The sequence below is a fragment of the Callorhinus ursinus genome, unplaced genomic scaffold, assembly GCF_003265705.2.
Source record: "Callorhinus ursinus isolate GAN/ISIS: 27379988/994484 unplaced genomic scaffold, GSC_fseal_2.0 scaffold52, whole genome shotgun sequence".
NCBI classification, from domain to species: domain Eukaryota; kingdom Metazoa; phylum Chordata; class Mammalia; order Carnivora; family Otariidae; genus Callorhinus; species Callorhinus ursinus.
In genome coordinates, this window is record NW_027397114.1 from 9,403,729 (window position 1) to 9,431,173 (window position 27,445).

At 40.6% G+C, this 27,445-nt stretch overlaps 1 protein-coding gene and 1 long non-coding RNA gene across 3 annotated transcripts in view; one reads left to right on the forward strand and one right to left on the reverse strand.

The window, feature by feature from the left end:
• Positions 1-27,445, forward strand: part of LOC141370998 (uncharacterized) — a 52,817-nt gene that overhangs the window by 14,065 nt on the left and 11,307 nt on the right. Inside the window, exons 3-4 of one of the 2 annotated variants that reach the window (XR_012375578.1) lie at positions 25,339-25,527; positions 26,804-26,940. This is a non-coding gene — a long non-coding RNA (uncharacterized lncRNA). Of the gene's footprint in view, positions 1-25,338; positions 25,528-26,803; positions 26,941-27,445 lie in introns of those variants that run through there. The other variant, XR_012375579.1, reaches the window with a different exon arrangement.
• On the reverse strand, positions 21,586-27,182 carry KRT12 (keratin 12). Its single transcript, XM_025859320.2, has 8 exons — positions 26,604-27,182; positions 26,133-26,215; positions 25,001-25,157; positions 23,968-24,129; positions 23,745-23,870; positions 23,386-23,606; positions 22,661-22,731; positions 21,586-21,965 (listed from the first exon to the last, which is right to left on the reverse strand). Exons 1-8 carry the CDS (start codon positions 27,180-27,182, stop codon positions 21,874-21,876), a joined length of 1,491 nt encoding a protein of 496 aa, XP_025715105.1. The 3' UTR covers positions 21,586-21,873.

Here is a 27,445-nt window from a genome sequence, read left to right on the forward strand (position 1 = left end):
TGCCATAATCCAAAAGGTACCACATTTTTTGGTGACTCACTAATATTTCCTATAGTGATCATTTTGGTTAAAATATGGAGCTAAGGTTAGAATTTTTTAGTCCTAGAGCTTACATATAAATGAGTGGATATTTATAGAACCGTAAGATGTTGTATTTTTTTTTTGACATTTAGAATATAAATGCTACAATCTAAATATAATCTAGTAGAATTGTTTTAAAAAAACAAAAACAAAAACAAACATGAACTATCCAGTAACATGGACTCTGTAACCCTATGGGGATAACTGCTATAATAGTCAGTCACACTGATAGCCATCAAGCTGCTAAGCATAAGAATATTATGAATAGCAAGAATTTTCATCACTAACATTTATTTAACATTTACTCTGTGCCAGACACTGTTAAGGGCTCTATGTACATTTTCTCATGGAACAACCCTGTATGGCAGATACTATTTTTAGACCCTTTTTAACAGAGGAGGAAACTGAAACATATGTATGGTGCTTACATGTCGGGCACAGGGTGATACAGCTATTAGTATCTGAGCCGGAATTGAAACCAACTCTGGTCTTCTCTAGATCCTACACTCTTAACCCCTACCTTTCACTGTCAGATATTCAATTAAACTTTGCTTTGTGGTTTCAAAGACCGTCCCAGAAACTGTGGTGAGGAGGGGACCTTTTTATTGTAACCAGGCCTGTTTTAGGATGGGCTTACATTTCCTACTTGTAAATGAGCTAAATGGAATTTTAAAAAAGTAAGCAGATTTGAAGAACATTCCTTTTTGTTTAAGTGATTTTAAAATATTATTTTCACAGGTGTTCTGCAGACACCTTGTGATGTGGTATGTTTTGAGGGGAATGGATTTGATTATGTAGGAGTGGGTCAGTCACAGTGGTAAATTATTTCATGGCAAGTGCTGTTTGGCCTGATATTTTAGGTTTTAGTATATATACACAAGCAATTTAAGAACTGAGTATTTAATAGAGGGCTAGGGTTTTAGTGGATTATTTTATCACTTACCTAGACATTCTATTCATTAGTTTATAGTACTTCTCAATCTCATTCACCGGTCAAATCTCAGGAGTTGTTCATAGTCAACATCTGGCTCTCTGCTTGAGTCCTGATTTGTTGAACTTGACCCTCCAGATTGCTCATCAGTTCTTGCATTTGTGAAAGCTGACCATAGTAGTTGGTTACTTTCAGTTTTTGTCAAACTGGATTCAAAGGATTGTTCCTGCAGGAATGGACAATAAAAGTGAAAAGATGATTCACTAAAAATTACAGTGGAGAAAAACAGAGCATTGTAGAAAAACAGAGCAATGTAGAAAAACAGAACATAATCTAAAACTACTACCAGACAGAACTTGATTTGTAATTTTAAATAAACTGTTCTTGGCACCGTGCCTTCCTCTCTTTTTCTGATTTACTGTTCCTCTATTGTTTAACCTTAAACAGAATCGCTTTTAGTTTTTACAGTGAAGAGATTATTCTATGGAGACCTAAAATGGTTTGAGTAATCTGTGATCAGTCTTGTAACTTGTCATATATGGAGAACAATTTGGACTTTCAGAATAACACATTGCAACATTCTTACTAGATGGTTGGGCCTGAAGCTTTAATTCCAGTGTCTGGAGGGTTTGCTGCAACTCAGCCATCTTATTCCTGCTGGTACTCGTCAGCAGAAGCCAATGCATGCCCATTCAGTTCTTTACTCTGAAGCCTGAGAGTGGAATAAAAGTATAAACACTTGGTATCAGCTTAGTGCTGGATGATTGTTTTTTCATGTTGATTGGCTAACCTTTCCATAAACCAGGCCTCAGCCTTTCTATGGCTTTGTTCGGCCAAGACCTCATACTGCCTCCTCATCTGGTCCAGCAGGGCAGTCCTGTCCACTCCTGCGACACTGATTTCTACATTAACTTCAACATGAGATACTTTTCATGGTACCCTTCATGTACTGATCCAAAATAAAATAATTTGAAATGTCACAGGTTACTTGGTTTTTGCATCTGGAATATGATAATGCAAATAGATTAAAAAGATAAAACTGGAAATGTAGATTTTAGAGATCATTGTTAAGGTTTTAAAAAATTTCCAGGAGATTACAAAATTACCAGTGTTATCAGATTTAGTAAATAAAGGTACAGAATGCCTAAGTAAATTTAAATTTCAGATAAACAATGAATACTTTTTTAAGAAAAGATTTTATTTATTTATTTGAGAGAGAGAGAGAGCACAGTGAGAGAGGGAGAAGCAGACTCCCTGCTGAAAAGAGAGCCTAATGCCCTCTAATTCTCTGAGCCCCCTACAATGTCATAGCTTCCCCCAGGGCCTTAACAGACCATAGCCACTTCCAGCCCTGCTGTGCTGTCAGAACCCAGAGCCATAAGCCATTGTGTGCAAATGTAGCAGAGGTCTAAGGTCAAAGTATATAACCTCAAAGTCAGTGCACTGTGGAGATGTTGCAGAGCTTTATATATGTAACAGTGTAACATTGCATCATCTTTAAAGAACAGTGTGTAAAAAATACCTAGTTTTTGGGCATCAGCTTAATTTCTCTACTTAATTTAGAGCTTGATAGGCCATATATGCTCAAATGGTGCCTCCCCAGGGTGTTGGTTATGTATGACAGGAAACTATGTGAGGCTGGGAAAAACAGAGTTCATTTCATGACTGGGTTTGAACCATGATAAATGATCATTTTTTATTGAAACCCTGCAGGCATGCCTCTCGCAGAAAAGCTTTGTTTCCTTCTGACCCCTGTATTCGTAACGTTCTCATGCTCTTGAGCCTTGCTCTGTTTCCTTTCTTCTTTGTGTAGCTTTGCAAGCCAACTACCAGTCCCCTCCCAGGGGGTCTGTGCCCGGTAGTGTATATACTTAGGAATCAAACAGACGTGTGTTCCCTGTTTTCCAGGCTGGATAAAAGTTCCTTATGAGGTTGTCTCAGTTTCCTCATCTGTACAACTTCCAAAAGATGTTGGAACAACAAATGAGAAACAAGTATTAGTGCCTGGTACACAGTAGGCACTCAGTAAGTGCTCGTTCTCTCCCTTACCCTCTTCTCCTCCCTACCCCCCCACGTTAATCCAGAGTGGTCTTTAAAACTCATAACCCTAATTATATCACACGTTTACTCAAGACATACTTACTGAATGCTGAAGTATGTGCCAGGGGCCCTCACGGGACAGTTATGGGCTTTAGATTTTTGATGGTTGTTGTGCATGCCTCTTGACCAGAGGTCCTCCTACGTTCAGCAACTGAGCATGTGCCGGTTCTAGATATCCATGCATATCTCACACTCCTTTGGACGGAACTGTGGAGTTGCTAAATTTTGTCATTGGCTGTCTTTCTTCTTCACCCTTTCTTCTCTGGGTTGAAATCTCTCTGCCCTTCATCCGAAGCCAAGGGCTTTCTTTCTTTCTTTTAAAAAAATTTAAAAAAAGATTTTATTTATTTATTTCAGAGAGAGAGAGCACACAAGCAGGGGGAGTGGCAGGCAGAGGAGAAGCAGGCTTCCCGCCGAGCAGGGAACCCGACGCGGGGCTCCATCCCAGGACCCTGGGATCATGACCTGAGCCGAAGGCAGACGCTTAACGACTGAGCCCCCCAGGCGCCCAGCCGTGGGCTTTCTTGTGTTTTCACCCCCTTTTCTGTCTAAGGAAGAGATATGATAGTGTTCATTTACACAAGGAGAAATAGAGCCTTATTCACTGCGCTATTCCAGATACCCAAGCATTTGCATTTTGAGCTTGTTCTTCAATTGAGAAATGAGAAATTGTTCCCCATGATAGGATTTTCAGTTCTTGGTAAGGAGAAGAGAGGTTATTTTGGGCAGAAATCTGTTGAAAGCACAGTTTTGCACTTAAAAGGGCAGCCTTAAGCAAAAATGTGATTTAATCTGTCAGGATGTGTGTGGGGAAATAGACTGACGAGAAGGCACAAATTTTCTTATTTCTTAATGTATGCACGGGTCTCTTCCTGCTTCCATGCCCATTTCTCAGAGTTCTGTTCCAGATGTCTGCTCCTGATTTCTGGAAGTCACCTCTTCTTCCGACTTTCTCTCTGGCACTTCTCCCTTCCTTATGTCCTGGTCCGTCCTAAGCATCCCAGATGTCTGCAAGGGGCAGCTCTGTGCCAGCCCACTCCCTCATGCCGTGATCTCCACGTCTGTCTATTGCACCCCCTGCCCAGAGCAAGGGGATTGTTCTGCCTTCTCACGTCTTCCCCTAGGGGCCCGTGATTTTGTTACACTTAGGTGCACAGGAGGGAGGGGGTGAGAATGCAGGGAAAGACAGAAGAGTCTGAGCCTTCTTCAGGGTTTCAAGAGTGGATGCTGATTATGGGGAAGTTAGATTCAAGGCAATTGTCTTTTTTTTGACAATTGTCTTTTTAATGTAGGTATATATATTTCTGTAGCAGGGAGGAAGAAGAGAGTTAAACTTGTGTGTATCAGGAAAACTGTCAAGTAAGACACTAATGTAGCTACTTGAGAACTAATAAGAGAAAAGCGAACCTAGAAATTGTCTGCATACATGTAGTAGTAATCATCTAATTCAGCAAACGTGTACTGAGTGCCAACCCTGCAAAGCCATTTGCCCCTCTGGATCCGCCTTCTCCCTTTTATCTCCTGCTCTCCTGCTCCAGGAAGAGAGCTGCTCTCAGGCTTTCATTAGGTTTGGCCAGTGGGGACCCAATCAGTAGATGGGAGGAGGAGAGGGAGGAGAATGAGTTTGGGGTCTTTATTCCCCTGGCCCCTGCCAGTTGGGTGTGGCCTTTCATTAAAAGCCACAGCTCCTTTCAAGATGACGCTCTTTATTTGACTTTCCCATTCTGAATGCCTTTCCTTTGTCTTTTTGGGCATGGGCGTAATAATAGCTTAATAATAGCTACTGGTGGTTTCCCTACACCATGCCCACACTTTTGCAAACAGTCCATGTATTAGACTCTCCTTAGTTTTTCCTAATGCCAGTGTGCCTGCTGTTTCCTGCTTGGGTTCTACTGTATGGCAGGCCAGGAGGTTAATAGGAAAGTGAATGATTGCAATACCGTGAAATACATGCTTATCAGAGTATAGGCTCTTTGAAGGCAGAGACCATATATTATTTATATTTCTTTCCTGACACTTAGCATAATTCTAGGTAGAGAACAGGGTGGTAGATTTATGCCTAGAGTATGGGGAATGGAGGATGGAACTGAGCATCTGTTCCAGGAGGATCCAGGTAGGCTTCACAGTGTAGCTAATCGTGGCAATCAGAAACAGAGTGGTCGCATCAAGCAAGGGAATTCACTGGAAGAATATCAATGCCTTCTAGAATCAAAGGAAGGCAGAGAACAGGGCTCGGAGGATAGGAACTGGGGTGCTCTGGAAGGCTAGTTTACCGAAACCCCAACAAAAGTCATACAGTCAGTATGAATCGGGCATCCTCCCAGACAGCTCTTGGCTTTTAGTTTCTTTAAGGTATGTTGACACACGCTACGTAGCACTGAAAATGTTCCTGGTTACTTGTTACGTTTGCTCTATGGAAACACTCTGGGCTTCTTCCTTCCAACCTTCCTCTCAGAAACCCTGCTTGATGCTGCAGGTAAGGGAGGAGAAAAGAGAAGGTCTCAGGTCATAGAATCAAATGAGATCTGATCCACTGTGGCAGCCTATGTCTTGAGACAACAGAAACCGGCTCACCCCTCTGTGCCTCACCTCCTCCCTAGATGAAAGGCAGGATAAGGGGGGCAGTAGGTGGGAACAGTACTTAGGTTACAAGAATTAGCAGGAGTGATGTAACAATGGAAGGTGAGTTCTTTCCCTGAAGAGCCAAACCTGCGTTCACAGGTGGGGCTGCTTTTGCTGAGTGTGGGAGAGGGTGTTTCCCCCATCTCTGGGGAGGAGTAGAAGAATGAGTACCTACTGAAGTTTCTGTCACTGAATTTGGATTTTTGTTTTGCTGCTCTCTTCTTCTCAGCAGCCCTCCACCTCCAGCTCCCCAGCGTCCCACGCTCTGGAGGGGCTCCCCGGCATGCTAAAGCCACGTCCCAGTTAATTTGTCCTCCCCTGATATGCTCCATTTCCCTGTTTTCTTCTCCTTCTCTTTGAGACTTTTCAGCCTGCTGTGGGAATAGGTTCTAGGAGGATAACCATCTGGTTAGTCTAATTCATCTAAGGTGTGACTTACTGACAAAGGTGGGTAGGGGTGGAGAGGTGTTCACCAAAGCTATTCACATTTAAAAAATGTATCTTTTACCTAAGTGGAATTTCAGGCATTGTGGTGGTAAAAATTTTGCAGGAAGGACTTTTCTGTATTCTCTCAGTTAGTACAACTGACTGTTATATCAGGTGAAGCAGAAAAGAGGGTAAAGAGGGTTCTTTTTTTGTCTCTAGGCCTTTCCCTTCACCTTCTGCAGGGAAGGGTCACCGGCACTTCGGCTCTGATTTCCCCATTTTTATACAAGTCACTCACTGAATATATATTATATACCAGAAACCCTTTATGGGGTTCTGAAGATGCAAAGATAAGTAAGGTGTGGTCCTTGCTCTCAAAGAAACCATATCTTAGGGGGTAGAGGGTAGGGGATAAGATACAAATAATTACGGAATAGGATGATTTTAATAATAAAGGTTTATGTAAGTATATGAAACACCAAGAAAGAGAAGCCAGTCTCTGGAGGACATAGGAGATGCCATTTGAATGATATCTTAAAAAAATGAGTGTGTGGGGGGGGAAATTTCGAGGCAGAGGGACCCGTGTGTATAAAGGAGGTGTGAATATGCATGTCATATTTGAAGAACTGAAAAGTTTGGTTTGGCTGAGGCATAAAGTTTGTATGAGTGACTTCCAAGAGATAAGACTGGAAAAATAGGTTGGAACCAGTTGGGGAAGGGCCTTTAATACTATCTTAAGGAATTTGGACTTGGTCCTATAATCAGGGGGTGGACCAATAAAAGTTGCTAAGCAGAGGATGAACATGACCCTAATTTTTAGAAAGATAACATTGTTGCCAGCAAACTAGATGGATCATAGGGAAACTGGAGGCAGGGAGATGAGATAGGAGGATTTGCAAGAGTCTGGGGGGAGGGGAAGAGACAATGAGAACTTCAAGAAAGTAGTGGGGTGGAAGGAAGGGGAAGATAGAAGATAGGAATGGTTGCATTTGATTATTGCTTAGTTTGGGGTTGATGAAGGAGAAGGAGGGAGTGTTAAATGACAAGAGGTTTCCAATTTTGGACTTTGAGAAGTACCATTAACTGATGTGGGAATGCAAAGGAGGAACAGGTTTTGTAGGAAAGATAATTAGTTCAGGATAGGGAAGATTGGAGGTGAAACACCTGTCAGCACCAGGTATAGATATTCCAAAGGCAGTTGCAGTGTGGGTCTGGGATTCAGAAATTGTGGCTAGATTTGGAAGTTACTGGCAAAGAGAAACCATGAACCTGGATGAGATTTTGCAGGGAGAATTGGTAGAGATGAGGACCAAGGATAAAACCTTGAGGAACTGTAATATTTAAGGAGAAACCAAAGAGGTTGAAAGGTAACACAAAGGGAAAAGGAGAGAGCTAGGAGACAGAAGTTTCAAGAAAGCCAAGGGAGAGAATTTCAAGAAGGCGGAGTGATCAGCAAATTGGAAGATTTCAGTAGTTCAGAGATGGCAAGGAGGACAAGGACTGCAAAGTCACTTTTCAGTTCGGCCGTTGGAAAGATCATGTAAGCATTGGGGAGTGGGTTCTCTCAAAGCTACTAACTGAAATACATACATACTCTCAGTCTTTATAGTTTGCCGATTGTATAACATGACCATTTGTTCAAATTAAAGGAAAATTTAAGTTCCCTTTAAAAAGAGAATTGATAGAAGAATTTAGGTGAGTGCATGAGGCTAGGTGTCATCCATATCAGGGTGATAGTTGAAGCCTTGAGAACAACTGAGTTTTTTAAGGGAGAGAAGAGTAGAAGGTTAAGACTGAATGATGAGGAAACCCTCAAAGTTAGGCTTAGCATAGAGGGAAAAGTAACTACCTGGTAAAGGGAGCGAATAAGGAGTGATCTGGAAAGCTAGAAGAGCCCCCAGAAGTCACATCATGGATTGAAGCATGAATGATTCACCTGCTGGGGTTTCTAGAACCTCCCAGGGGTTCTTCCAAGTCTTGAGTTTCAAAATCTGCAAGAGAGATCAGGGAGAATGAGGGCTACAACAATGTCCATGATATTGCCACAAGATCCTTGGGGTCTGAAAGCCAGAATTTTCCGGACAATGTAGGGCACAGAAGCCAGACCGTCTGTCATCAGGGAAGAAAGGATGGAGATGGAATGAAGACATCTGTGTCTTGTATTGCTGCAGCATCATGAGTGGGCATAGAAGACAAAAGAATTGTGAGGAGGGAAACAAGGGTGGAGTGAAGATTGTTGGGTGTGGAATGCACTTGAGAACAGAAGCAAGTAGAATTTTATAGCTCCTTAGGGCATCTGGGGAAAGCAAGAAAAGGGTAACACGCAAAGAACCAAGAAGTGAAATAGCACTTAGGTATCTGGAAGGAAAGAGTGATCAGAAACAATAGTGATCCTGTTGAATCACTCTATTGTGCACCTGTAACTAATGTTACGTTGTATGTTAACTATATTGGAATTAAGATTTAAAACTTTTCTAAAAAGGATTTATTTGGGGGGCAGAGAGAGAAAAAGTAGGGGGGCAGAGGGAGAAAATGTTCAGGCAGACTCCCCACTGAGTGCAGAGCCTGACTTGGGTCTTGATCCCATGACCCCCAAGATCATGACCTGAGCTGAAACCAGGGGTCATATGCTTAACCAACTGAGCTACCCAGGTGCCCCTAAAATTTAAAACTTAATAAAGAAATAATAGTGATCCAAGACACAGTGAAGCCTCAATGATGTAGGAAATGACCTGTTGGATGACTAATTTAAGCTTCATCACAGGGAACCTTTAAAGAACAGACACATGGTATTAAAAAAAATGACTGGAAAAATTCTATGTTTTAGGAGAGTCATGGTGGTAAATATACATGGAGCCTATAAGTTATGAATCTCTTTTGTACTTTTAAAATAATAAGGCTTCATTCTTATGTACAGTGGACCAAGGGGCTGCCCTTTGCTACTTGAAAGAGGTAGTCTCAGCTATAAATATGGATGTGACAGTGAGGTATCCCCATGAACTTGGGAGAAAAGGAAATATAGTTGCCTTCCTAACTGAACTAATAAAACCAAAATATAATTATCTCCCAGGGCCAACAACTGGGTAAGGAGTGTGGTCAGCAAGGGATATCAAAAGGGGAGTCTGGGAAGCTTCCTTTGGCCTCATCTTAAGGAGAGAGATGCTGAATTTGGGTACATAGTCCAGCCACTAGAGGGGAGTTACCTAACATATGGCAGAGATATCTTACCTGGCCTTGGGGGGATCTGGAGGAAATGTCCCTCAAGTCTTTCTGTTAACTTCTGTTCAAATTCTTTGCGTATGCAGCAACTTCCTGATTCCCAATTCATCCTGTCAGGTACATGTACAGCAGGAAAGTCAGTGTTCTGAGTGGCCTTGAATACCTGGAAAGACATGTCCCATATTGTTAATTAATTAGCTGGCATTCTAATCTGTACATTAGTGTTGTGTGAATACACTCATTTTAAGTCGTCATGAAGTTCCACATCACGTCTGAATATACTGGTAAAGTCCAGTTTCTGGACACGAAAGGCTGAGAGGAACAGATTCTGGACCAGGGTAAGCTTTCCATAATTCTAATTTATATTTTTTAAAAAGTACTTCGATAATCAGTCTTGTGGGCTGCTTTCTGTCTGCCTCATTATATATTCCTATACCCTCCATTAATGGTTTTAGGAATAATAGCAGGCAGCATTACTAAAAAGTGGAGCTTGTATCCATTCAAGAATTGAGGATGGAAAATAGAAAATAGTTTAAGAAATGTGTAGATTAGAAATGACAAAAACAAAATATTCATGCTGCTACTCTTCTGTACTCATAGCAGACATTACTAATTGATAATGACACTCTTTCCTGCTGACTCTAGACTGGCTGTGTAACTCTTATTAATAACCTTAATCCAAGAAGCCGCAACCAGTTTCCTGGATTGGATCCATGTGAGCTAAAACTCTCTGCCCTTTCTAGTTTAGATGCGTTGTTAGGGATTCTGGTCATCAAAATTATAGAATTCATCTGGAAAGGACCTAAAGGATGGTTTATCTTTTGAGTTTGATGTCATGGGGAAAACTACTATGCCCTTTGACCAAAAGCCTCTAGATATTCTGACAGAAATAATATCAGACTAGAAAGATTGACAGAAATGTCAGAATAGAATCATCTAGGTCACTAACACATTGACTGTCATGGTGTCAACCAAGACACAATTTGCGAGGGACCTTACATGTTCCCAGGTTGCGAATCCTAGCTCTGCCTCTTCGTGGGTGTGTGGTAAGTTACTTAACATCTCTGAGCCCTAGTATCCTCATGTGGGAAATAATACAAAAAATTAATTAGGTAGAGACTGCCCATTTAGATAACACATGCAAAGTGTCTTGCAAATGGTAGGTACCTACAAATGTTAGTTCCCTTCTTGCTTCTCTTGTTGATGACATTCAACACCAAGCAGAACTCCCTTAATCAAATATCTCCCATCTCTCCTTAAATATTCCTAGTGAAGAGAAGCTCATTATCTCATTGGGCATTCCATTTCTGAGCTGCTCTAACTACTAAAAACTCTCTCATTACATTGAACTGAAATCTGCCACACAGAATATAGTGTGCTCTCTGCCACATAAAACTTAGCTTTGGAGTCTTTTGGATATTTAAAGAGTGTTACTCTACCCTCCTAAATTGTTTCTTTCCTAAGCTAAGGGGTCATCAGTTCATTCAATTGCTCCTTGGAGGACATGGTTTTCACTTCCATTATCATCTGGGTTACCATTACTTGGATCACCTCTAAATACGGAGGATTGGTTGAACTTCTTTTTTTCTGTCTCTAAGTGTTAAAGAAATATATTTTTTTAAGGAATGCATGCTGTGTTTTATTACATTGCAACCAGTCTCCAGCATAACAGTACTTCCAGAGATAGAATACAGCACAGAATTTCTTGTTTTCCTCTTAGAGAAATTATTTAAATTTAATATATTAGTCATTAGTAACCTAACACCCTTGCCTTCCCCACCCCCGCCCCCACCTTGGTTTCAGGATGGCTCAGGTGTCTTGAACACATTTGTAATGGAAGCTTGTTTCACTCACATTTTGGGTTCACACTCTTGGGTGTGAGGCCAAGGCTTGTCACTCAGACATTTCTGATTGTAGTGTTGATTAGCTAGTTGGCTCCTAAGCTATAATTATCTTCCTCCTTTAGTTAAAATCATATTTCTGTATTACAACATGAGCTATTGCAAAATCTCATAATACACATTGGATTTTTATTTCACTCTAAGCAGACTTTCCCTGACAATACATATTTTTTCTTCCAGGTTGTTTAGCTGTTAGGTGTTACTGTTATAGCACTGCTGAGTAGGACTTTCTTCCTAAAACAAATTGATCAGTGGGCGCTTTGCAGTATTGTTGGTTTTATTTTCCTGTGTCCTCACTTGCTGTAATGTAGTGATTAAAATACACTGATTATTATTCCCAGATTACAGAATTTTGAGTGACTCATAACTAGAACCATACCTGTGTGACAGCATAATTGGTGCCAAAATGAAAAATTCAGTCAACATATGCTTTATTTTAAACTGTGCTAAATGATGGGCTTAACAAATAGTTTTCTTTGGATTTCAGCACATCTTTTCCCCTAAATTTTTCAGTCGTTTTGACAAGGTATAGACTGAATGTGATGTTCCTAAACCTCACTCCAACCAACATGTTTGGCATACCTACATTCTGCCAGATGCTGCATTAAGTGCTGGGAATGTATTTCTGGATGGTCAATAATACATAGCCCTGCCTTTGAAGAGGAATCAGACACACAAACTCATCTATAATATAAAGTTCAGACCACCATGGTCAAAGAACATAGGATTCTCAGAAGAAGGTCACTTAGTCTTGTGGAAAAGCATTCCGAGGGAGATGCTTTTTGGTTCTGTTCCTGCCTGCCCATTTCCATTTAACACCATACGTTGAGATTTTTATATCCTCAAATGCTTTTCTGCCATAAGAGTGCCCCTGGTCTTCATGCCCCAGCCCTATATATCCTCTCCCTCACCAACTTCTGTAGCACCTCATCTGCATTTTCTTTCTGGTCTAGGCAGGTGTCTTTATATGTCAAGGTAATGTTATTTGCATATATGTCTATGTTTGCTCACAGTTGCTTCTGTAATGGCCAGTAAATATTTGAAAGAAAAATCTATTTTAGATAGACCACCTTGGTTAACAAAGGAGGAACAAGTTCTATTTTGGTCTAGATTGCCAGGAGTATTATAAGGATACAATTTTTGTTTTTTTTACATGGAAAGCCAATCTGTCTTCCCTCAGTTGCTTTAAGAGAACTCAGTTTTGTATCCATAGTGAGTTGATTGCCTGTATACAAAGCACACTCTAATGATGAATAAGAGGACTCTGGGGTTGCTTCATAAGTGAACTTTAATGGATACAGTTTTTGTTTTTTTCCTTATGAAGACTTCATAGAGACCGAGGTACTGTATTTTGTGAAAACAACTGCTGGCACTCCTTAGATATATGGGAAAAAGTCCTCAGGTTAATTTCCTAAAAAAAAAAAAACCCAAAAACAAAAACAAAAAAATAAAAAAACAAAAACAGCATCATTAATGTAAAGACTGCTTATTGAAACTGAAGATCACTTTCTACTGAGTCATCAGATACTGTGTTGAGCAATATGATTTATATCAATATGCCTTGTGAAATTACCAAGTGGGAATTTGTGTATTCTAGATAAAAAAGTTATGTCTCCATAAAGTGACAAGTATCCTGAAGGTTTTCTGAAAATATTAATTGAATTCACCACATTTCTCAGTAAAATGCAGGCAACTTCTTCATGGTGTTTTAGTCTCTGACAGTCTAATTTTTTTTATTAAGATTTAAGGAGAATAAAGTAAGTGGAATTCCTTTCCATGTGACTCATACATTTTAAAAAAATAACGAAAATCAATAGATTCAGATTAAATATATTCAAAGCATCCTCTTTATTTATTCAAGTATAATTAATACATGGTGTTCTATTAGTTTCAGGTATACAATATAATGATTCAACAATTCTGTACATTTTTCAGTGTTCATCAAGATAATCCCCTGTATCTATTTCCCCCTATTCACCTCCCCTCTGGCAGCCACTAGATTGTTCTCTGTATTTGAATCTGGTTTTTTTTTTATCTCTTTTTTTGTTTGTTTGCTTGTTTGTTTCTTAAACCCCACATATGAGTGAAATCATCTGGTATTTGTCTTTCTCTGACTGCCTTATTTCATTTAGCATTGTGCCCTCTAGGTCCATGTTAGAGGGGATGTTGCAAATTGCAAGATTGCATTCTTTTTTTTTTTTTTTTTGGTGGCTGAGGGATATTCCAGTGTAGATATATACTACATCTTCTTTATCCATTCATCTGTCGATCGACACTTGGGTTGCTTCCATATCTTGGCTATTGTAAATAATCCTGCAAAGCATTCTCTTAATGCCTCTCATATCATGGATACTGCTTAGCTGCTGTGCATTGATAAATTTGGGTTTGTTTATTCAGTCTTACCAAAGGTAAGTTGTGGAAAATTTGAGTTAATAAATAAATTTTAGAGTTAATAAATAAATAGAGACAAATCTGTTGAATGTTTCAAGAAAATAATAGAAGAAATATATCAACACTTTTCAGTATTCATGCAACAAATGTTTATTGAGTGCCTCTTATGTGGTAGTCCAGTGCTAAGTCCTGGGGATCCCACAGTAGTGTTGTTCCACCTTTTATTGAGTGAATAGTCTAGCACTTGTACACAATTCCATGCACACATATTCAACAAATACTGATTTTTTCCTATACAGTGGGCTAGATTGTTCTATATACTGGGCTGGACACCAGGGCTACAGTAGAAGGCAAAACAGTAGAGAGCTTAGAGATCTTACAGTGGGAGAAGCAGGCATTAATTGAGTAGTCATGCAAATAAATACATAAGAAGACTACAGTGTACTATGAGAGCACATAGTAGGAGAACCTAATGTGGTTATCAGCGTGGGGGAAGGAGGAGGGATAGAGACTTTCAAGGCGTCTCAGAGGAGGTGATATCTGAATTCAGACCTGGCAAGGTGAGTAGGAGTTAGGCCAAAATGGAGAGGAAGCACATTCAAGGCAATGAGGGGAAAGCCAGTGGGAAGGAGCAGGGTATAGAAAAGCTGAACTAGGCCAGCAGGGGGAGGTGAAGACAGGGGGAGGCACACAATTTGAGAGAAGGGAAAGGGGGCCAGGCCAGACCTTGCTAGATTTTGGTCCAAGGACTATAGGAAGCCTTCAGAGGGTTTTAAGCAATAGGGTGACAGGATCAGGTTTGTCTTTTCAAAACAATCTCTCCCTGACTGTGGCAGGAGGAATAGAAGGGAGGGAGGTGCACGTGGAAGCTGTGTGGTTTTCAGGCGAGTGGTGATGAGCGGTGGCCTGGACCAGGGCGGTGGTGGTGGTGGGGATGGAGGAAAGCAACTGGATCATAGATATTTAGGGGGAAGAATGCCAGATGTGGCCAGGATGTGCTTAGAATATTTGTTGAATGAATAAATAAATTGATGGACCCAGGAGACACGGAGCTTGACCTAGTTAAGTTATAATGGAAGGATTTTTAGACCAATATTGATGGAATAACTTTTCCTGGCTTGTACACTTTAGCCAAAGTACACTTTGACTTAAATGTATAAACTTGTTAAAATAACCCTTATTTCATGATTTTTCTGACTAAACCAAACATAAATGACCCACAAACATTCTAAACATAGACAAGTTATGATGATGTAGGGTGTTTGGATATATTTTTGTATAGCAAGTGTTTTGTGACACATAGCATGCATTTTTGGAATGTGGTTTTTATATGATTAGGTTTTCCGAATGCTGATACTTTGGAAAATGCAGCTAAACAATCTCCCTCTGGAGAAATCAGGAAAGAATTGTGTAACCTGCTGCTTTAGCTTTTTATCTGGGCAATTGCAATGTTATATCGTTCTTTAACTCCTCAGAAATTATCTCCTCTGACATACACCCTTTGCTGTGTACCCTGGAGGTGACAGATGTTGATGATAATGATGACTAAAATGTTCATCGGGCTCTCCTCCCTGCTGAGACCTACCTTCCCCTAGAGCGATTCTCATCTTCCCACTGGTTAGCATTCAGTTCTTGCTCCTTCCTGCTCTGCAAGCTGTAAAAAACAAAAAACAACACACACACAAAAACCACCTTCCAGAGTCACGTAGAGGAAGCTACTACTGAAGGCTCCGCTGGGGAACCGAGTCAGATTCTCCCACCGTCGTCATCCCTTGGGCGACTTTTCCTTGCCCCCAACCTCTGTTTAATGAGATAGGGAAACTGGACTTTATTGTTATGCTTTATCTATAGCACACTGACAGTGAATTCTGTGTTAGTCTTGATCTAGTTCTGCAGTATTTGTTGCAGGATTCTCTCTTGATTAGATGCTATTCTATATGTTTGTTTTTTAAAACCATGATGAAAATTTACCTTATTATTTATCAACTACTGAGTTACTTATCAGTTAAGATAGGGAAGTTTAACATTAAAATTATTCTGTCATTCCAGAATCAGCACATGAGGTTGTGTAAAATGGGTGTCCAGTGAAAACATCTTAAAGTACCTTGAAAGTACTTAAAATAATGAAAAATGTAATGTAAAATATAATTAAATATTTAAGAGTATCATAATTTTAAAAATATGCCCCGACACCTGGCTGGCTCAGTTGGTAGAGCATACGACTCTTGATCTCGGGGTTGTAAGTTCAAGCCCCACGTTTTGGGTGTAGAGATTACTTAAAATATAAATATTTAAAAAATACCCTGAAAATACCTCTTTAACAGTGTAAGCTACCCCTTAAAAAAACTTATAAAACTCCTAAAAATGAATGAAGAGGTGTCCTATCTTCCAACAGGAATTGGCTAAGTCTCTTCATACTTCTGTTAAATAATCACATTTACTGTGTATGGAGCAATGACACTTTTGCCAATTAAGCTGAAGGCAACTTGCCTTATTCTGTTTGCACCAATGCGACTGAGGAGAATAATGTATGAAACTTTATCATGTATTTACCTTTAGTTCATAAAAGCTGGTTATTTTCAATATATTAAAACTTACATATAGTTGGTGCTAAATAAATATTGGTTGAATGAATGAATATATAAATAAAAATATGTGATTCCCTGCATGTATACATAAATATACCAACTGATCATTGTTTAAAAAATTAAAAATTATACAACTGGTTAAAAAAGTTGTATTTGCAGCTCTGTTCATTTGAAATATGAAATTGCAGCCTTAATGATTAAAAAAAAAATCCCATGGTATTTGCAAATAAATGAAATATCCCCAGATGGATGCACTTAGCAGAAACTTAATGTGTATATAACTTTAGGAGGTGTGTTCCAAGCTGACACCTTAAATGCACATATTCTGACCAGCCAAGTTCAGCCCGGGAAGTGACATGGGATGAAGAGGATATATTCAGTTAGGACACTGATATTTTTTAGTTTTATTTTGAGTTTATGATACTAAAATTAAATGACATTTAAATCTTAGGTCCAGCTCCAAGTCTTAAGAAACATTTATTAGCCCATTAAAAAGTCATTTTCTCAGCTATGTGAATATATTTTTCAGTTGATGTTTGAGTATGTTTTTAAAAGCTTGAGTAGTTCAGATTGTCTGTCTGGTTCTGAATAATCACTACCTTTCTTCTTTATGCCTTGAGACAACTTGCCTCCTTACTGGTGGACTTTCGGGAAACTAAAGCCACTCGTTATTTAAGTAAGAGCGTTTTAATTTATTAAGTTGATGCTTATAAAAAAGTTTGCTTTTTTGTCTTTTCTTTACCTCTCTATTTTTTTTTTTTAAAAGTGAAATTCCTAGGGACCCCTGGGTGGCTCAGTAGGTTAAGCATCCAACTCTTGGTTTCAGCTCAGGTCATGATTTCAGGGTTGTGAGATCTAACACTGTGTCGGGCTCTGTGCTGACCATGGAACGTGCTTGAGCTTCTCTCTCTCTTCTCCCTCTGTCCTTCCCACCCCGCCCTTAAACAACAACAACAACAACAACAGCAAAAACTTTCTAGTATCAAACATACCTCAAGTGGCTTGAAAAGCAGGGTTAATTTCTTTTAAAAGTTCAGTTCCTAAAGTTCCAGTAGGTGGCACTCTTACAAAGCCTAAAGAAGTGACTGCTTTGGCAACCTAGGATGTTTTCTAGATGGTTTCCTTCCTGCTGGGACATACTTGCAAACCCATTTGTTCTGGGTAACTAAAATTCATGGTTTCCCTAATATCAGAGTTATACATGTTCTTTGTTAAGCATTTTAAGAAATGTACATAAGAAAAAATAAAATAGTCTGCAGAGTCGTTGGTAATTTCCAGATTACCACTGTAACAACTTAGTATATACAATATTTTCCAGACCTTTCTGTGGCCTGTATGTACAACAAATGCATATAAAAAGTAAACATTTTAATTTGTGAAGGTTTAGATTTTAAAATAATCATGAACAATGTGCTTGTCTTTGGTTGTCTGATCCTGTACTTGGAATTTTTCTTATAAGTTATTTTCTCTAAAGATAGACCTTTTACTTCTTCAGTTCATTAATTCCTGAGTCCAAAAGGACTTTTTATGTCTGTGTTGAATTAGGGCTTGTGGTCTAGTGAATGAGGGCTGGAATCTCATGATAAGGATGCTGTGCTAATTGGATTTCTTAGCAGTGAGAATAGGGCAGAATGAACTTAAATAATAAACCTAATGTGTCCTTTGCCAACTGAAGACTATGGAATATTCTGAGATATTACCAGAAAAGGACTGCAATTTTGGATTTGATGGCTGTTCATGAGATCCTCACCACTGGAGCTTAAGTGGGAAATTTTGTGATATCACTGATTTTTTTCAGGTAGTTCCCCCCCGCCATAATATAACTTTAAGGCCAGCTGACTTTCCCCAGAGTGAGCAATCCAAGAGACCAAGCCAGAATTGAAATGCTTTTTTTTTTTTTTTTAAGATTTTCTTTATTTATTTGGCACACACAGAGAGAAAGATAGCAAATGAGAGAGAGAGAGCACAAGCAGGGGGAGCGGCAGGCAGAGATAGAGGGAGAAGCAGGCTCCCTGCTGAGCAAGGACCCCAATGCAGGGCTTGATCCCAGGACCCTGGGATCATGACCTGAGCCGAAGGCAGATGCTTCACCGACTGAGCCACCCAGGCTCCCCTTCTTCTTCTTCTTCTTTTTAAAAAAGATTTATTTATTTTGAGAGAGAGAGCCCAGGTGTGGATGGGGTGGGGAGGAGAAGGGAAAGAGAGAATCTCAAGCAGACTCCACCCCGAGCGCAGACCCCAACATGGGGCTTGATCTCACCACCCTGAGATCATGACCTGAGCTGAAACCAAGAGTCAGACGTTTAATCGACTGAGTCACCCAGACGCCCCACGGTTGGAATGCTTTTTGTGACCTAACCTTGGAAATCACACACGGTCACTTCTTCAGTAGATCTGTTCTGTTCATTGTGGGAGGGGACTATAGCTAAGGGCATGAGTACCAGGAGGTGGGAATCCCTGCGACCATCTTGGATGCTACCACAGAAGTCATGCATAGGTTACTTTGTTTTTTTATTGAGGTATAATTGACGCATAACGTTTATTAGTTTCAAGTGTACAACGTAATGAATCAATATTTGTGTATATTGTGAAATGATCACCACAATAAGGCTATAGATGGTTATTTTAGAACGACAGGATTAGTTAAGATCACCTAGGGAACGAGTCTAGAGAGAAAGGACAGGAAGATTGGGCCAACATTCAGAGGTCACAAAGAAGAGTCTGAGAAAAGTGGCAGATGAGGTATTGTCTAAGGGAGCCCAGTGGAGAAATGCTTCCAAAAGAAAGGAATGCTGAGAAACTAGGATAGTAACTAAGAACCAATAAACTGGGTTTATCCTTGTGCAAACCCCCTTTCTCCTTTGAGTCTCACACAATTCAAATGTAGTTATAAGGAAAACAGATGTTATTTGAAATGGTAACTATTACGGCCACTTTTGAGGACCAGAAAAGGGGCATCCTATATTACTTGGGGGCTGTGGACCTTGTTGAGGAAAAGACCTTGATAATCTCTTTGGGTCTAAAAGGTAAAGTTGTCCACTGGGTATTTACCCCAAAGATACAAATGTAGGGACCCGAAGGGGTATGTGCACCCCAATGTTTATAGCAGCAATGTCCACAATAGCCAAACTGTGGCAAGAGCCAAGATGTCCCTCGACAGATGAATGGGTAAAGAAGAAGTGGTATATATACACAATGGAATATTATGCAGCCATCAAAAGGAATGAGATCTTGCCATTTGCAACGACGTGGATGGAACTGGAGGGTGTTATGCTGAGTGAAATAAGTCAATCAGAGAAAGACATGTATCATATGACCTCACTGATATGAGGAATTCTTAATCTCAGGAACAAACTGAGGGTTGCTGGAGTGGTGGGGGGTGGGAGGGATGGGGTGGCTGGGTGATAGACATTGGGGAAGATATGTGCTATGGTGAGCGCTGTGAATTGTGTAAGACTGTTGAATCACAGATCTGTACTTCTGAAACAAATAATGCAACATATTTTAAGAAAAAAGGAAAAGAAGAAGATAGCAGGAGAGGAAGAATGAAGGGGAGTAAGTCAGAGGGGGAGACGAACCAGGAGAGATGATGGACTCTGAAAAACAAACTGAGGTTTCTAGAGGGGAGGAGGGTAGGGGGATGGGTTAGCCTGGTGATGGGTATTAAAGAGGGCACATTCTGCATGGAGCACTGGGTGTTATGCACAAACAGTGAATCATGGAACACTACATCAAAACAAATCATGTAATATATGGTGATTAACATAACAATAAAAAATTAAAAGATAAAAAAAATAAAAGGTAAAGTTGTCCTATGACATGTTCTAGAAGGGGAGAGCTAGGCAGAGAGTTGAATTGCTGTGCACAGTACAGGGAGATAAATGGAGCATTGGAAACCACTAGCAAACATTAAAAGGACGTGTGACTTCAGAAAGCCGCATGCTGAAGCAAGTCAGCTAAAATGGCATAATAACCTTCCATGGGCTTCTGCATTCTACAGGGGAATTCCTCCAGGCTTGCGTGACTCTTCCCTCTCCCTTCTGCTCCCCTTGACACTCCGTGCTCATCAGTTCCCCTGGTTTCTGCATCCCATTTTGGTTCCATACACTAATAATAATAGAATGCAAATACTGAGTACTTGTTAGGTGCCAGAGAGTGCTCCTAGTGCTTTATGTATGTTATCTCATTTAATCTCCACAAAACCCACCCACTTCAAAGATAGGAAACTGAGACACACAGAGATTAGGTTACTTGCTATGAAGTGGCAGAGCCCGTCTGGCTTCAGAGCCCAGGCTCTTAATCATTAAATCCTGCTCTATTTTTCCTTTTAGGGTTTTGAATTTGGCATTCGAGTTTGAATCCCCATCTACTCAGGCTTAGACTTTGGCCACCTCCTGCCACAACCCAGAACATGATATGTGTTATGGACTTGTGGGTCTGATCCACCCCAAAGGAAACCCCACTCTGGGCCTCCCCGGTGCCAGACAGGAGAAGGGACATCGAAGCAATGTTCGTTTATACCCTTGTGTTTTTTCAGATGTGTTCCTCTGTTCCCTTTTTCCCTTCTCTGCCTGGTTGGTTTATTTTCTTTTTTAAAATTAATTAATTTGAGAGAGAGAGAGAGAGAGAGAGAGAGAGTGGGGGGGGAGGGGCAGAGTGAGAAGGAAAAAGAGAATCTCAAGTAGACGCTGCTCTGAGCACAGAGTCCAATTCGGGGCTCGATTCCATGACCCCGAGATCACAACCTGAGTCAAAATCAAGAGTCGGATGACCACCCTACTAAGCCATCCAGGCACCCCTGCCTGGTTGATTGTTGTACGAAGCAATTAGTGGCCCCCTGACAAATTGTTCACTTCTTCCTCCATGTGTCCTTTGAACTTCCATGTGCCCTATATCTATGTACCACCATCCCTAGTAGATGTCTGTCTCTGCCCTCAATTGTGAGCTCCTCCAGGGAGGGACCCTATCTTACTCGTCTTTGAGTCTCCAGCCTTGCACACTGTAGGGGTTCCATAAGTGTTTCTTGACTGAATGAAAGAAGGTCCTAGGAAATGAACAGGACAACTGTTATCCCCCATAGTGGACAACGTAATTTTGCTATAACCTTGATGGGCTGATATAAAAAGGACAGAACTTCTGAAAGAAACTTCTTAACTTAATTTCCAACCTCCACATCTTCATCCCAGTGTTTGTCTACTTTACTAGTAGTATTTTACAAACCTCTCACTATGCTCTTGACATTATTGTTGGAATCAAGAAGGTACATATTTCACAATATTACCATTTATCTTTTATTTGATTCTATTAAAACAATACTACTTGATCAAAATCTGTGATTAAAGTATGTTCCAGGTCACCAAAAGAAAGTTTATTAGAAGACTACACCAGGTCCAGAAAGATATAAGGTGATTTTGGCTTGTTATAAAGACCAACATGGCCATAGTGACTTGTAATTAAAGAGCAAAAGGGACTCAAAGTGAATAGGGAATCCAAGGAAAATGAAACAGACTAAAGTAGAATTGAACTAATATAGTATCTTACTCAGAAAGGGATAATTTCTACTTGTAAATTTCCTGTTCCTAAGGAACAACTATGGGGCAGATCTTGTGAAATTTTACATTAGTTCTTCCTGAACTTGAGATGAGACCACTTCACCGTTCACCACTTCCTGCACAATTGTCTTGATTTTCCGGAATTTAGTTTGGTCTAAAGATAAAAATGGAATAAAGGGGCAAGAGTTAGTGTTTCACATATTCATCCAAAGTTGGTTGTTGTTTAACTTAAACCTTAAATGAGATATTGGCAGATAGAGTCCATCTAATTTAAACTTTCAAAAGTGACTTTTGCATTCTAAAACAATGCATTTTATTCAGTGAAAATGAAATGTATTCAATAGTGTCATCTTATGCACAAATGAAAATATTTTTCTTTTTAAAAATTTAAAAAGTGGTTATGATGTTCATAACACATCTTCGTAGAGTAGATTGTTTTCCTTCTGGGCTTGCCAGAAGTTTTTTTTTTTTATAAATCTGTATTGAGATTTTTTTTTTTAAAGATTTTATTTATTCATGAGAGAGAGAGAGAGAGAGAGAAGCAGAGGGAGAAGCAGGCTCCCAAGGAGCAGGGAGCCCGATATGGGGCCCGATCCCAGGAATTCATGACCTGAGCTGAAGGCAGACGCTTAACCATCTGAGCCACCCAGGCGCCCATTGCCAGAAGTTTTAATACAATATAATCTACTCATTTTTCTGCAGGAATGCATAAATATTTTTCCTTGGCTCAGAATGCAAATATACTTTAAATTATTAATAATACTGCTGTATTCAAGTGATCTCATCATTTTAGTCATTAATAAGTGTGATTCTGACTTATTCTAAGTGATTCTTAGGGAATCTACATACCTTTAGAGGAGTCGACTGATTGTGTTTGAGGTTTGGGTTCTGTCACAGGTAAAGTTTCATCGACACCGTCACTGTAAAGAAAACAAGAGATGATACCACATGATGCTTTCTGGGAGGAGGAGAAATAAAGAGTTAGCTATTTAAGCTAAAAATGTACATAAAACTATGGCTAAATAGAGAAGGTAGTCTAAATTTCTTGATGAACAACGATTGAATAATGCACCCTGAGAGTAATCAGTTAGTGCAGTGGACTTTTTATCTTCGAACCCTGCCTAAAACAGGCTCTCAAAGTAAGCAAACTGGCAGAACTTAGATTTCCTGATTTACAGCCCTGGGCTCTTCCCACTAGTCCAGGCTGCTGCTTTTGGAAAGTTCACTGCAGTAGGGTCGTGAGGTGATTTGGGTGGCTGTTGTTTGATGTGTCATTCTTTGCACTGGGGCATTGATATCAGAACTCTAATGGGTGACTTCTCTAGTGCTTGTTTGTGGTATGCCTCTGTCTGTGGTGCCATTATCCCAGCATTTTATGAATGATCAAGTAAGATAATGCGTGATAACACTTTGCAAAGTGTAGAACATTGAATAAATCCGAGGCACGCTGTTAGGAGATGTGGTGTTTCCCATCAACGAAAGAACCCTTCCTTCTATTGCCCCAAGTGCATCAGGTGGCCACTGTTGGTCAGCCACCGAGGTTATTTTCAACCGATTTGAACCTGTCTATTCACCCTTGGGCCTCGCCATCTAGGAGGCAACGGTAGGTCTCGATCTCCAGCTCCAGGCGGGCCTTGGCGTTCAGCAGCCTCTGGTGGTCGGTGTTCTGGTGCTCAGTGTCGGCGCGCACCTGGAGCAGCTGCTCCTCCAGGCTGCCGATGAGCTGCTGCACCTGGGACAGCTGGCCGCAGTAGTCACCCTCCACTTGGGCCAGCGAGACCTCCAGGGATTTCTTCTGCACGTGGGAGGGAAATGGCAGAGACAGAACAATGGAGGGGGCCGTTCAGAGGAAGGCAGCCGGCCAATGACCTTACCAACGCGGATGCCACGTTTTCTTTGGAAGTAGAAATGATGCTGCGTGTGCAAGCCCTACCGTGGCTAGCTGGGACTGGAGCTCGATCTCCAGGTTTTGAACTGCGCGCCTCAGGTCGGTGACCTCGTTCTTGCTGGACCGAAGTTGCTCGGTGTTGGTGCTGATCTCCTTCCTGAGCTCCCCACTCTGCCACGGCAAAGAGGGGTGAAGGGACATGAGCGTGTGTTGCTCCTGTGGATCTTTTCTGCAAATGTGGCAAAGCCTTTTTTTTTGTTTGTGGTACCTTTTCAATGAACCAGGCCTCTGCATCCTTACGATTCTGCTCAGCGATGGCTTCGTACTGCTCCCTCATGTTGTTGAGGAGCCTGGTGAGGTCCACCGCTGGAGCAGCGTCCATTTCCACGCTGATCTCCCCTGGGCCATCTGCCCGGAAGCTTTGGAGCTCCTGGGGACAGCGAATGAGAAGAGGGGCACAGAGGCCTGTTATAACTTTCGTGGGTCTCTTCCAACAGAGAAGACATTAAACGTTATATTTTATGACCACGTTGGTGACCGAAATAATACAATATATTAAAACTTTTTTTTAACCTACAAATTCATATTTTTCTTTTAACTTAAAAGAACTTAAGACCTTGTCTTGGGTCCCTAAACTTACCATGGGCCCTCGGGGCTGTGCCTACCATGGCAAATGGATGAGTTGGCCCTGCTTCTTGGGGGTCCAGGGCCTTTACAAAGAAGGGAAGGCTTGGCGGAAAAGGTATAGTGGGGTTTCAACCACAAGCTGCCAAACTGGGGCTACAGACAGTGCCAAGGCTTGTGCACTGTTTGTACCATAGTCAGTGATTTCCAATAGAAAGCTCTTTGGAAGCCATTGCCAGGGTCCTGATTAATGTCTGTTTATACACCAGCTTTTGATATACTATGTGGCATACCAGAGTTTATTGTGTGTTTTACACTGGGCATAACCAGTTTCTCAAACGTATATAACATTATGTATTATTGGCAGACTTTTGTTTTTGAAAAATACTATATTTTTAAAAATCACTAAATTAGGACAATTAAAATTCTGGTTGTCCTTATCTAATGATGAAAATGACAAAATCAGAAAGCACCTCTAATCTGTTAAACTTTAACAGGAACCACCATCAATCCCGCCACCACCACCACACATACATACATCCTGAAATTCAAAACAAATGGCCCACTTAACAGGGGTATCATGTATCATCCATATCTGTTCTAACTCTGGATTTGTAAATTTGAAATCGTAATTTTTGGATTCAGGAGGAAAAAAAGCAGCTTAGAAATCTGCCTACCTCTTCATGGTTCTTTTTCAGGTAGGCCAGGTCTTCTGTTAGGTTCTCGATCTGCATCTCCAGGTCGGCTCTGGCCAGGGTCAGCTCGTCCAGCACCCGGCGCAGGCCGTTGATGTCGGCCTCCACGCTCTGGTGCAGGGCCAGCTCATTCTCATACCTGAAAACCAAATGCAAAACAGTTTCCGGAGTCAACGTACCCATTTGAATAAGGCCCCTGCCATCATCTACAGGGTTGTTTTGTGTCCTGGTGGAAGTGATTATGTAGAAGGGGCAGCATTGTAATGTATGATGCTCTGTTTCCTTTTTAACATTTTTCTTTCCTTTTTTTTTCATAATAGTTTACTGCTCAGTTGGAAAGAAGTGAGAAAATTGTGAGGTGAGACTTTTCTCCCAGCAATGAACCTCAGTGACCCTGCATCCCAGGGAACAGTTTCCCCTTTTGGATGGCTGCCCTGGCTATAAACAGTAGTAGCCCCTCTCCAGGTGGAGTTTCTGATGGAATCCTAAAAGCAGTTGAAAATTAAAAAGTAATTTTTCTTGCTTACGTTTTATTCATGATTTAATTTAAGACACTGATACTTCTGTAATAGCTTTTATCAAGGTTTTACAGGTTGAGGATCATTCACCACTGCAACATCCTGCATGGAGATTTCATGGAGCAAAACGAGCGTTAGTGTTTCTTGTGTGCGGGAGGGTGGAATATGGGAAAAGAGGAAAGAATATAAAAATAGGTGTGTGGTTAATATTTTAGTGGTATGTGTCATTAGGAAAAAGATAATTTCACTTCTAGGTAAAAACATTATTAATTCATTTTGATACATGGAAGATTGACGTTTAGGACATTGGTGTAAATATCATGTTGCATTATGAGCCAAAAGCAAATTACAAGCATGGTGGTGATTGTAGCCCTAGGTTTAAGTAGCTTATAATTAAGGATGTGAATGTGAATTGTGTTTGAATCTGCCTTCTTCCTAGAATGCCCAGTGTAAATTTACCAAAACAACAAATGTGTGGAGCATGCGTACTGCAGAGGGATTGAAACATTTGCCATCAACAAAGGCAGGGAAATAGGGAGTAAGAAGAAATGATGAGGCATATCAATTATCATTAGTCTTTCTTTTGTTGTACTCACTTCATTCTGAAGTCTTCGGCAGCCAGTCTTGCATTGTCGATCTGCAAGATGAGCTGGGCATTTCCAATGCTGGCAGAAATGATCTGGCAAAATAGGGGAAAACACAAAAAATGAAGTTGTAAAATACTAGTATTATGCGAGTGCATTTCTAAAAAGCTTTTTAGGTGATGTTAACATGCTATTTTATTAAGAGTTTAAGGCAGTTTAACTTTTTAAAAGAAAACATGTTTATATCATTTTATTTAAAAATTGAGAAACATTTTTTTTGCAGAAAGGTAGTGGAAATACAGTCACTTTTTATGATAAATGATAAAATGAAACTAAGTATCTTGAGATGAGAAATTGCTCCCAATACAGTCAAATTGAAAAGTACCTTAAGTTTTAGGCAGTTTGTCATTGTAAAATCTTATAATAGCAAAAAAGAAAAATAAAAAATAATTCCCAAAGCCCCTTCAAAAACCATATTGTTACCTCATTCCTGAGGTCTTCGATCAATGGATAATATTTACTGTAATCACTCTGTGACCCGGCGTCTCCAGTTCCAGATTCTCGTGTTTCATACCATTCTCTAATTTTGTTTTCTAGCTCAGTATTAGCCTCTTCTAGAGCTCGAACCTTATCCAGATAGGAAGCCAATCTATCATTAAGATTTTGCATGGTTTCCTTTTCAGATCCGGAAAGAAGGCCTCCATCATTGCCAGAGAGAATACCTCCAAAGCCACCTCCTGGGCTTCCCCCAAATCCAATTCCCAGGCCACCAAAGCCACCTCCCAGACCTCCAAAGCCACCTCCCAGACCTCCAGAGCCACCTCCCAGGGCTCCCCCATAAGCAGTGCCCAGTCCTCCTGCAAGGGAAATTCCAGAGCCACCACCAAAGCCAGAACTAGGACCAAACATGGAAGCAGTAGAAAAGCCTCCCCCAAAGCTGTCTCCAAAGCCAAAGGTGCTCCCCCCATAGCTACTGCCAACAATGGAAGCAGACGCGCCCCTGGCTCTGCTCTGGGAAGACATCCGCCGGGGCAGCCCGGAGGTGGGCACTGAGAGAGACATGGTGTTGCTGGAAAGATCCACAGCCTTGGGAAGGGGGCCACAACCTGAGAAGAAGCAGTGTCAGTAAGGCAGAAAGGTTGGCCTTTTATAGGTCATGAAATGGGTGTTGCAGTTGAAAAGTTCACTCTCTTCACTCAAAATATCATGGCCCCCCTTTTTTGACCAGCTCAACCAGTAAATGATTTATGCATACTGAAAACTCATTAGTATAGAAATAATTGAATAATTGTGCTCATTACATATTTGTTATACGAAAAAGAAAT

Coding starts and splice junctions, on each gene's coding strand:
- KRT12 (XM_025859320.2), bottom strand. CDS start 27,182: ATGTCTCTCTCAGTGCCCACCTCCGGGCTGCCCCGGCGGATGTCTTCC. Junction 26,216..26,603: donor TCGAAGACCTCAGGAATGAG/GTAACAATATGG, acceptor CTATTTTGCCAG/ATCATTTCTGCCAGCATTGG. Junction 24,130..25,000: donor TGAAAAAGAACCATGAAGAG/GTAGGCAGATTT, acceptor CGCTGTCCCCAG/GAGCTCCAAAGCTTCCGGGC.